Genomic DNA, 10,993 nt, shown 5'->3' on the forward strand with positions numbered 1-10,993 from the left:
CGGGCGCTCACCCCGGGAGGGCGCGGCGGCGGCTGCCCCGGGGCCGGGGCCGGGGCCGCGAGTGCCCGGGACGCCGGGAGCCGCACGAGTCCCGGGACGGCGGCCGGAGGTGGGAGCGCTGCGATGCGCCGGGGCCCCGGGGGAGGCACCGGGGCCGGCAGCGGTACTGAGGGCAGTGCCGGGGGCGATGCCTGCGTGCCCCGGGGGGSGGAGCAGGATGCTCCGGGGGGTGATGCCCGGGATAGCGATGCCCGGTGCCCAGATCCCCCTGGCAGTGATGCCCGTCGCCCTCGGGGGGTGATGCCTGGTGCCCTGGGGGGGCTGGCAGCAGGCTGCTGGGGACTCCCACACACCCCTGCCCACAGTGATGAAGGATTGGAGCTGGGCTCCTGGGGGCCCCGGGGCTGCCCCCCACTTCCTTCCCTCGCCAGCTCACTTCGCGCCCTGGGATCCACCGGTCCAGGGGCAGCTGTGCACCTCGTGAGCCACAATGCTCTGGGGTGGGATGTGCCAGGAACAGCAGCTCCCACAGCTCCCTGCCCTGAGCTGGTGGGTCTCAGCCCCTGCCACAGGAGCTGGGGGGCTGGCTACTGGTGCAGGGGGGGCTGGGACCCCATGCCGGGGGCAATGCCAACCTGAGAAGCAGCGCACGCCGGTGCTGCCAGGCACTCGCTGCTGGCAGCACCTCCCAGCAGCATCCGTGTTTCCTGAATGCACCTGCCCCGTGGRGAGGTGCTGAGTTTCGGAGCAGCCAGCCAAGCGCTCCGCAGCCGTGTAAGATTTCCCAGGGCCGATGCAGAGCAGGGCTGCGGCTCTGCTCTGCGCGGAGCGCCAGGCCAGCCGATGCGCAGGATGTGCTATCAGCGCCCATCATCGAGGGCTGCTGCTCTCACTCCAGCCCGGAGGTGGGGTCTGGCTAATGGCCCGGCACAGGGGGAAGGATGAGGAGCATCTGCAGGGCTTGGCCGGGAAGGTGGTGGTGGTGGCAGGGCTGAGGGACAGCCGGAGAGGCCGACGTGCTGCTGTTGGCCCCGGCTGCTGTGGGGGGTGGCCGGTTCCCAGCCCTGCTCAGTGGGGACATGCCCCAGTGCCACAGGGTCCCACGCTCGAGCTCCTCGCTTCCTCTTTCACTGCTGGCATCCTTCTCCTTTCCCCTGAGGTCTCCACCGGACAGAAGGAAGCTGCCACTTTTGAGGGGAGGGGGTTCCTCTTGTGCGCTGCTTTTTGCAGTACCTTTTCCTGCTGAAGCTTCTTCCAGGGAGCAGGCAAAAGTTTAGCACTTGCACTTGTCCAGGCCCCTTCCCTGGCTCCTGGCATGATGCTGCCCACGGGACACCACTTGCCTGTGCACTGTCACCCTCTGCTGTGATAAACCTCTGCTCATTTCCCTTCTTTAAAAGAAATAAACAAGGAAACGCCGGTTGCTGCGCCGAGCTGCAGCGGCTGGAGCTCAGAGGCCGCCCCGGCCGTTCGGCTGCGGCGGTTTGGTGCAAAGCACAGCTCTTGGGGATGTGGCTCCAGCCTGGCCTCTGCCTCCACCGAGCACCGTGGGGTCAATCGGCRCGACCGCAGCCCGGCTCCTCTGCCGGGCTCCTGTCCGCGCCGGCTAAAATAGCCCGGGGCCGCGGCCGCCTGCGAGCCAGCGGAGCGGGGCTGCTCCGTCGCTGCCTGCCCCGAACCCGCCTACTGACACTTCTCTTTTCTCGGAACAAGATCCCTTTTCTCTTCGCGACGAGGTTGCGTGTTCGCTGGGCTCCCGCGGCCGCGACCCGTCCCGCCGGACGCTCCTGGCCTGCGGCACAGCCGGGGCGGCGGGAGCCGGAGCGGCGCCGGCGGCGAGCCGGTCCCGCGGCCGGCGGGAGCCGTGGTGCTGCTGGCCCGCAGCTGGCGTGGCAGAGCCGGCATCGGGCTCTCGCCGCCGTCGCAAACGGGCTTTATTTCCTCTCGGCTCATTGCAGGATGGGTTGCAAGAAGTCCAAGGAAGCTGGGGTCCAGGAGAAGGAAATAGAAGCGGAGCCGGGTCCCGAGCCCCAGCAGGGCCGCTATGTGCAAGACCCCACGTCCGCCAACAAGAGGGTGAGCGGGAGGCCCGGGGCCGGCCCGGCACGGTGCGGCGGGAGCGGGGCAGCGGGCCGGGAGCGGGGACACGCGCGGCTCCCCGCCGTGCCGCTGCGGTTCAGGCTGAGCCCTGCTCCCCGGCGCCCGGGAGAGCGCTCCCGCCCGGATGGGAGCGCAGAGGCCACCCCGGATCGAGGAACTGCGGAAAAGGGCAGGATGCTGAGAGGGAAAAACGAAGGCMTCTGAGCGCGGGAGAGGGGGATGCGGGTGCTGCGCGGGTGGGGGACTGGGCGACCCGCCTGCGACGGGCTGCGGCGTGCTTTGCGGTGCGAGCTCCCGGCTCAGCCGTGCCCGCTCTCCCGCCTGCCTGGGGGCCGGTGCCGCGGTGCGAGTCTCTGCCCGCCGCGACGTTGCTCTCCGCTTCGCTTTCCAGAGCGATCCCGCTGCCGGCGCGGCAGCGCGCCAGCCCGCGGATGGTACGTGCGGACGCGGCTGCGACGCGGCGCTCGGGGCAGAGCGGTGAAGGCCCCCTCGTCCCGGCACGGGAGAGGTGCGCAGGGCTCTCTGCGCCTCTCCCGCAGGCAACGGCGTGGTGCTGGCGCTCTACGACTACGAGGCCACGCACGCCGAGGACCTCGGCTTCCAGAAGGGAGAGCGGCTCAGGGTCCTGGAGGAGTAAGGGCTCTTTGCCGACCTTGCCCGTCGGCTGCAGCGCCTGGCTGGCGCCGGATGAGAAGCCGCCCCCAGAGCCGGGATGCCGCGGGCTGACGGTGCCGCCCCTGTCCTCAGGTCGGGAGAGTGGTGGAGAGCCCAGTCGCTGGCCACGGGGCGCGAAGGTTTCATCCCCAGCAACTACGTCGCCCGAGCCGACTCGCTGGAGACGGAAGAGTGAGGCGGCCCCGGCGCTCCCCTTCCCCGCGCTGCCCCGTCCCCCCGCTCCCTGCTCCTCCCGCCTCCGCCCCGGGCCCGACGAGGAGCCCGCCGCCAGCTCTGCCCCGAAGCCCAGGCTTTACCCGCCGCTTCCCGGCAGCAGCTTCGCGCTTGTCGGTCCCTTTATTTTCGCTGCAGGTGGTTTTTCAAGGGCATCAGCCGGAAGGATGCCGAGCGGCAGCTCCTCAGCCCTGGGAACGCGGTAGGATCCTTCATGCTACGGGACAGCGAGACGAGCAGAGGTAGCGCCGGGCGCCAGCCCCGCCGAGGGGCTCGGGAAATCCCGCGGGCCGCCCGTGCTCCCGCTCAGCCCGCGCTTTCGCCGGCAGGCTGCTACTCCCTGTCGGTGCGGGACGGGGACGACGCGCAGGGGGGCACCGTGAAGCATTACAAGATCCGGACGCTGGATAGCGGCGGCTTCTACATCTCCCCGCGGAGCAGCTTCGACACGCTGCAGGAGCTGGTGGAGCACTACAAGGGTGAGCCGCCGGCGCGGCGCGGTGCCCCGCGTGCGGCACGGGCCGGCCGGCGGGCAGAGCCCGGCTGACGGCGCCTGCTGCTCCCCGGCAGGCCAGAGCGACGGGCTGTGCCAGAAGCTCACCTGCCCCTGCCGCGTGCCGCAGCCGCAGAAGCCCTGGGAGAAGGACGCCTGGGAGATTCCTCGGGAGTCGCTCAAGCTGGAGAAGAAGCTGGGAGCCGGGCAGTTCGGAGAAGTGTGGATGGGTGAGAGCGCCGGGGCAGTCGCGGGGAGGAAGACGAAGGTGGGGAGGAAGGAGGCCAGTGAACGGCGGTAGCCCTTTCCCTTCTGCTGGGCTTGCCTGGGGCTGGGCGCTGCCGGGCGGCCGCGGAGCCCAAAAGCCCGGCGGACCGGCCCAACGCCTCTCCTGCCCGCAGCGACCTACAACAAGCACACCAAGGTGGCGGTGAAGACCATGAAGCCGGGCAGCATGTCGGTGGCCGCCTTCCTGGCGGAGGCAGAGCTCATGAAGACCCTGCAGCACAGCAAGCTGGTGAAGCTGCACGCCGTGGTCACCACGGAGGAGCCCATCTACATCATCACCGAGTTCATGGAGAAAGGTGCCGCGGGGAGGCGGTGGCGTCCGCGGGACCCGGAGGGATGGCGGGAGCGGAGGAGGCCGGGGGGCCCGCGGCGGCTGGCGTGCCCGGCCGGTTCCCGAGCGGCTTGCCGTGCCCCGGGGGACGGTGCCGGGCGCAGCCCCGGGGGAGGCGGCGGGGGCCGGGCGGTGGGCGCCACGGGCTGCCGTCAGCCCGGCCCTTCCCCGCGCAGGGAGCTTGCTGGACTTCCTCAAGAGCGACGAGGGGCGCAAGCAGCCGCTCCCGAAGCTGATCGACTTCTGCGCCCAGGTGAGCAGGGAAGACAGCCGGACCGTCCCCAGCGCTCCGTGGGGACGTGGAGTCGGGAGGAGCTGGGCGAGAGCAGCCTGAGCTGCTGCAGCGCCCYGGCTCGGCTCCGGCTCCCCGGAGCGGCAGGAAGCCCTCGCTGCCCCGGGCGCCTCGGCCCCGGAGCAGGAGACCTCGAGCACCCTTGCCCTGCCCTGCCTTCGGAAGGCAAAGCCCGTGCTCGTCTCCCAGAGGTTGGGTGCCAACAGCTGCCGCCCGCGGAGCGGCGGGGGGCACCGGGTGCTGCCGGGGCTGTGGAAGGGGCCGGCAGAGCCAGCTGCCTTTTGGGCAGCTCCCTCCCGGGAAAGGAGCTCCCGTTGGTGAGTTTTATTCCCGTAGAGGCAGTAATCCCGGAGCGGGAGGGCCAGAGAGCGGGTCCGTTTGGGAATCGAGGGGTGCCAGGCCAGGAGCAAATAGCGCAGGAGGTGCGGTGGAAAGGGCACGGGAGAGGGGGCGTCCCGGGGGCGAGCCGGCGAGGTTTTCCCGCGCTGCCGCCCACCCGGAGGCAGCCGGCGGCTGGCCGCAGCACCGCTGGGAGCGCCGTCCAGGAGCAGGTGTGCGGCGAAAGGAGAAGTGCTGCGCTTCCTTCCCGTTTACCCGAGAGCTGTAGCACGGGGCAGCGGGTGCGTCTGGGTCGCGGCAGGCAGCCCGCGCGGGACCCGGGTGGGCTCGCGCGGAGCCGGGCACCGTCTCCTCCCTCCCGGCTGCCGGGTCGCTGCCCCGCGGCTGCAGCCCTCGCAGCCGGCGGCAGCGGGCGGCCTCTGCGTGGGTCGCAGCGGGCGAAGGGGCAGAGTGTATTTTCGCTGGTTCGCATTTGCATGGTCCTCTCTCCGGGCTGCAGCCGCGCTGGGTGCTGTGGCCATTTCCGAACACGTAGCTCCCCAGGGAGCAGCAGTGAAAAGAAGTGTTGTTTTTATCCATTGCTGCTGCTGTGAGAGCTGTTTGTGAGTGACCYGTTCTGCATGAAAGTGCCAGGTCTACAAACCTGGCAAAGTCCCACAAGCCTGGCATTACCTAGCATCAACTATGATGCCACAGTACAGCATTTTAACGTGTTCTGGTTCTGCAGTCAGCCAGGGCACCTTTAGCTTTGAYGTTAAGCTTAACATGAAATCTACTGCGTGCCCACTTTATTGCACTCACAGGATGTGAGAGGCCAAACTGATTTGAGCACAATTTTTAGAATGTGCATTACTTAACCCCACTGTGATGCATATGCAGGGTTTATGGCAGTAACCATGTTTAAGACTATTTTCTTGCCAAAAGGCTGTTAGTAGCAGGAAGACCACTGGGGAGGAAGGAGCACTGCATGAAAATACTTTGGGGGATATTTATTTGGGGGTGATAACTCTGAGCACTGCTGAGTGTGCTGTTATACACCCAGTGTTGTATGTGCAATCACTTGTGCAACCACTGTATTCTCACTGCTGCTTCAGAGGCCAAAGTCAAAGCTTTGAGCTAAGCTGGGTACCTCTGCAAAATAATAAACTGCTCAAGCCTTGAGCAACAGCAAAGCAAGGGCTGGAGCCCAGACAGGGGAGGCTTATGCCAGGGAGGCCCCCAGCTCCCAGAGCTTGCCATGTCAGGGGATGTGAGCATGTATATCAGATACGCAGTTGTGCACCAACCTTTTTCTACCAAGCTGGCTCTTGCAAACCATCTGCCTCTGCTCTATAACGCAAAGGGGCCGATTTCTTTAGCGCCAAGAAGCCAGTCTGAGCGCTTCCATGTGCAGACGGCAGGCTGCAGGCAGGCAGCCCAGCGCGCAGGCCTGGGCCGGGAGTGAGTCATTGCGAGCATGGCTGCTTGTGTGGCYGAGGAGATGATCCTTCCGTTCTTGCAGTGCGTGTTTACTTCTGTATTTTGTGGGTGAATAGCTGCACCTTGCTCTGGCCCAGTTTGCACCAGTCTTGCAGGGGAAGTGCATCTCTGCTCTGGCTCCTTCCCYGGCTCAGCCGCTCCATGCTGGGGGCTCTGCGCCGCCCGCCGAGAGCCGTCTCCGGCTCTGCCCCGGTCACCTGGCTCTGTCCTGTGCTGTCCCGGTGCAGGTTCTCCCTAAAAGCCCAGCCCTTGGGGCAGGAACCCTGGGCAGCCTGTGAGGACATGTCTCTGGGCACGGCTCTCTCCCCACCGCTGCCAGGGCTGGCGAGAGTGGCACGCTCCTTCCCCCCGTGCACCTTTGCCTCTGGCAGCCTTGCCAGAGACTGTTTCCTCCGCCTCGTCATAGCAAGAGCTGGAAGAAGGTCATCAAGCCAACACGAAACTAGACACCAGACACAGATAGCATCCAAACTCATAAAAATTTGACACAGATTTGGGTTGTGGTTTTGCACACATCAGTTTCCCTCTGTGTTGGTCAGGAGTTAATAACTGCATCTGATGTTGCGGTTCCTGAGAGCAGAGAAAGTGCTGGGGGAGATCTTCAGGGCTCACCCCCCCGTCCAGCCCCAGGGCAGGACAGACTCAGTATCAACTATCCTTGAAGACCTCAGGTGGCTCCCCACTCTCATTGGAAGACCCACCACAGTGCTTTTCCATCCTCACCAAGGAAGCTCTGTATTGCAGAGCAGCAATTAAAGCCCATTGCTCTTTGGTGCCTTCTCAGCAGGGAGACAGAATAATCTATTCCTTGCTTCTCTCAAGAAGCTCTTTATGTACTTGGAGACTTTGCTCATGTCCTCTCTTAATGGAGAAAGATTTACTCTCTTCACATTTACATGACTACAGATGAACGAGTTACACCTCCGTTTGTGGACAGCCACAGACACTTGTGAGCACGTCAACACTGACACCAGTTCTTGTTGCTGTTCCTATGCATAGACTTAAATGGGTTGCATTTGCCTGGTCATCAAAAATCCTGATCTTTTCAAGGGGCTCCCTGCATGTAGAGTAGTTCGCACACAGGAGAGCAAGTCGGGTTCCTACAGGGATTGCCCTGTGCCTGACCATGCTTTAGCCTCCTTTCACCCTGCTCTCCAGGGTGAGATGGCCTGAAGCAGTTAACCTCTGTCAGGTCCTAGAAACAGTTGCTTTTAGGGTTCTTGTGGTATTTCAAACAGACCCTTTGCATTTTTTCTTATTCCACTTTTTACAGATTGCAGAAGGAATGGCTTTTATTGAGAAGAGGAACTACATCCACAGAGACTTGAGAGCTGCCAACATTTTAGTCTCAGCAATACTGGTGTGCAAGATTGCAGACTTTGGACTGGCCAGAATCATTGAGGACAAYGAGTACACGGCTCGGGAAGGTACCAAGAGCTGCTGTGGGCTCTGGCCACTTTCTGAGCTCATTAGGGCTCTCTTTAGACCCACTTACTAATGTGTAACTTCTGTGGCGARGGCCCAGGGAGGGATATACTGCATAAACAGATACAYGAGGGGAAACTATTCTCATTTGCAYCTCTTTACATCTGCCTGTATTTTTTGTTGCTTGTCAGTTTCTCAGTATTAATTCACGAGTTAATTCACGTCTCTTTTCGGCTCTCTTTGTCCAGGTGCCAAGTTTCCTATTAAATGGACTGCCCCAGAAGCCATCAACTATGGATCTTTCACTATAAAATCAGATGTCTGGTCCTTTGGGATCCTCCTAACCGAGATCATTACCTATGGGCGCATCCCATACCCAGGTAAGAAGGTGAAATGCSTCTTGAAATCTGCTTCCAAAGATGYGCTCTATCTTCTGGGCAGTGTTCTTAGCCCCAACCATGGGATCTGCTTCTCCATGAAGTTAGAGCACAGGAAAACAGAGTAATTCCTAAGAAATTCCAATCTTGCACTAGGAGCAGCACTCAAAGATAGTAGCATAAGCACAAGATCTCAATATGACAATTGTTTCAGTGAGCCGTGGAGAGGAGCCTAGAGCCCAGAACAGCCTCTGATCAGTGTGTGCTTTTCCTTCAGCTACATCTACCGTTTGGACAAATGCTCACCCAGAATAGATAATTAGGAAGAGTCTCTCTGGAATTCCTCTGTCGACACTAGCTCTTCTCACTGACCTGAAAATGCATGTGAGATGTAACACAGCCCTGTGCTTTTCAGCTTCCTCAGAGCAGAGATGAGAAATCTCCTTTGAGGAGCCCAAGAATGAACCCCAGCGAGTTCAGACTTATGGGTGCCTCCGCTCTGTGGGAGGAGGGCAGCTACCTTGTGTGCTGTCGGGGACAGACACTGAGAGGAGATGCTGAGCTCCTCCACCTTCATGAGAAACCAGCAGTACTCAGGATCTCTGAAAGATCCAGTCTCCTTGTTTCTAAAATAGAAGAGCATATTTTTAACACAAGAGGATAATTGATTTGCCCCAGCTTCTACAGCATGTCACTGAGAGAACTGTTATCAAACCCCAAGGGTTCCTGGCTCATAGGTCTACATTCACTAACTCATGTTCCTCCTCCTGTAGATTAAACATGTTTGGAAGTAGTGCATGAGTTCAGGGTTAAAAGCGGAGCCAGGTGTTTTCAGGAAAGCTCAAACAATCTGTAAGTCAGCAGCAGCAGGAACCACCTTGTATTTTATACAGATTTGTCTCTCTGGTGCCTTTTCTCAATTGGAAATGATTCTGTACAAGAATAGCAAATGTTGCAGTGAATCATTGACAAAGCACTTGGAATGGCTTAAAGGGTTGCTGAGGAAGGATCAGTTCTGCCTTTTATTCTTTAATTCTTTTTTTTTTCCTATTTTTCTTCCTTTAATTCTGCTAATTTATTTTTATGAGTGACACTGGAAAGAATAGCTTAATATTGGGAAATAGCTCATTAATAGGAAATGAAAATCCACATCCAATAGCTCAGTAGACAGAAAAGTTTGGCATTTATTTTTTTGGAATTTTATACAAAATGATTACAGTTCCCATCTAATTTGCTCAGCTGGGTTACAAAACTGATTGTTGCAGCAACAAATATCTCAGCATCTCACTTGTTTGCATGTTTCCCAGAAAAGGAGTAAAATGACTTCTTCCCTCACCCTTGCTCCTCTAACCTGTCCTTTTCCTCCACCCTTTGGACAATGCCAGTAGAATGCTGGATTTTTGCCTTTTAAACAACCCATCAAATATTCACGCAGGCTTCTACCCTGCCCTGTTTCTCTAGGGATGTCAAGCGTGGAGGTGATCAGGGCCCTGGATCATGGGTACCGGATGCCACGCACAGAGAACTGCCCAGAAGAGCTGTATGACATTATGATGAGATGCTGGAAGACTAAACCAGAGGATCGTCCTACCTTCGAGTACACCCAGAGCGTTTTGGAGGATTTCTTTACTGCAACAGAGAGCCAGTATCAGCACCAGCCATAATGCAGAGAGCTCGGTGAAAGCAGCAGAGACCTGTGCACTGCACATACTGCGCTACTGACAGCACCCATGCACACGCTGTTCTTACCTGTCCTAGTCCCAATATCCCCGTGCGTGCCTTCCTCATCTTTCAGCCCAGAAACCAAAGACTTCCTGACATGGCTTCATTGGACCTGGGGGCAGAATGAACCAAAGTCCTGGTCAGCCTCCCCAGGCTGTGTGACCAATGGATTAGCTGAGCGTCGTTATTCCTTGTGCCTCCTGCGGATGCAAGACTCCCAGGAAAGACCCGCTGCAGAAAGCACTCAGTGGATGGTGTTTAACTAGGGCTGTAGCACAATGCAAAGAAGGCCTGCAGTGTGCCTGCTTCAGATAAGAAACGGGGGGGAAATAACTTTTTTTTTTTTTTGATTCTTTAGAGATCTTATCATGCCAAGTTTGCAGAAGTAGTTACGTCACTTCTGATATGCTGGCTGTAATGGCATTGCCTTCCAGTGAGCCTCTGCTGTACAGTCCCAAGCGCTGGTTGTTAACAGCCCCTCGCACTTGCAGAGAAGCTCTGCCTTAGTAAAACCCTGGCAGATTTCCACCTAGGCATACCCGCACTTCCGCAGCTCTTCTTGTCACTTGTCATCGCCTCTGGAGCCTTTTTCGAATGCCAAGCATCACAGAAGCATGCTTCTTTCAAAGCTGGACAGCGAGCACCTTGGGATGYGGATGGATATGGTGCTTTATAACATAAGTCAGCGGCCTGGCACCTCCCTCCCCCCGTCCGTGTTGGGACGAACTTCCCGAGCCATTTCAGGGCGAGCACCAGAGCCCATCGCACTCCGGCGTCCTCCACGGGCAGCAGGCCGAGCCCGTTCCCTCGCCGCCACCCATCTCTGCTCATCTGACTCACGGGTGTCATGTACTTTGTACTTTCATTTGCATTATCAGCAATGAACCATGCATTTCTTGCACACAGATTTCATGTTTTTTCTTTGTTTTTAGTATTTAATGAAGGGCTATTTGGGGACAGGGGAGTAGAGGAAGTAAATTTGTTTTTTATAAGACTGTCCTGTATTTCTCACGAGTTTCTGAGACTGTGACTATCTTTCCTCGTATAAGGAGACAACCATAGTAGCTTACAAGCTTTTATTTTAGCTTTGAGAAGCTTCTTTTTCTAGTCAATAAAATATTTTAAAAGTCTGGTGGTGGTGGTGGCGGCGGCGGCAGCAGCCCTTGCTGTAGGGTGAGGCGGGGGCAGCAGGGACCCCGGGACACGGGTGCTCTGCCCCTCCGGCACCGGGACCAAGCCCCTCTTCCCCCCCTGCCTTT

General features: G+C 59.2%; 1 protein-coding gene and 1 long non-coding RNA gene across 2 annotated transcripts; one reads left to right on the forward strand and one right to left on the reverse strand.

Annotated features, from left to right (window-relative positions):
• The first annotated feature begins 26 nt into the window (after positions 1 to 26).
• Positions 27 to 9,777, forward strand: HCK (HCK proto-oncogene, Src family tyrosine kinase). The gene is made up of 13 exons (XM_085318245.1): positions 27 to 109; positions 1,959 to 2,076; positions 2,492 to 2,534; positions 2,640 to 2,733; positions 2,848 to 2,946; positions 3,127 to 3,230; positions 3,318 to 3,467; positions 3,559 to 3,711; positions 3,883 to 4,065; positions 4,277 to 4,353; positions 7,484 to 7,637; positions 7,884 to 8,015; positions 9,474 to 9,777. The coding sequence occupies exons 2-13, from the start codon at positions 1,960 to 1,962 to the stop codon at positions 9,674 to 9,676; spliced, it is 1,509 nt and encodes a 502-aa protein (XP_085174371.1). The 5' UTR covers positions 27 to 109; position 1,959; the 3' UTR covers positions 9,677 to 9,777.
• LOC146588281 (uncharacterized) lies at positions 9,173 to 10,335 on the reverse strand. Its single transcript, XR_014897451.1, has 3 exons — positions 10,274 to 10,335; positions 9,762 to 9,846; positions 9,173 to 9,641 (listed from the first exon to the last, which is right to left on the reverse strand). It is a non-coding gene; the product is annotated as an uncharacterized LOC146588281 (long non-coding RNA).
• Positions 10,336 to 10,993: the final 658 nt, after the last annotated feature.

The sequence above is a fragment of the Rhea americana genome, unplaced genomic scaffold (genome assembly GCF_003343005.1).
Source record: "Rhea americana isolate MKP2758 unplaced genomic scaffold, rheAme1 scaffold_529, whole genome shotgun sequence".
NCBI classification, from domain to species: Eukaryota; Metazoa; Chordata; class Aves; order Rheiformes; family Rheidae; genus Rhea; species Rhea americana.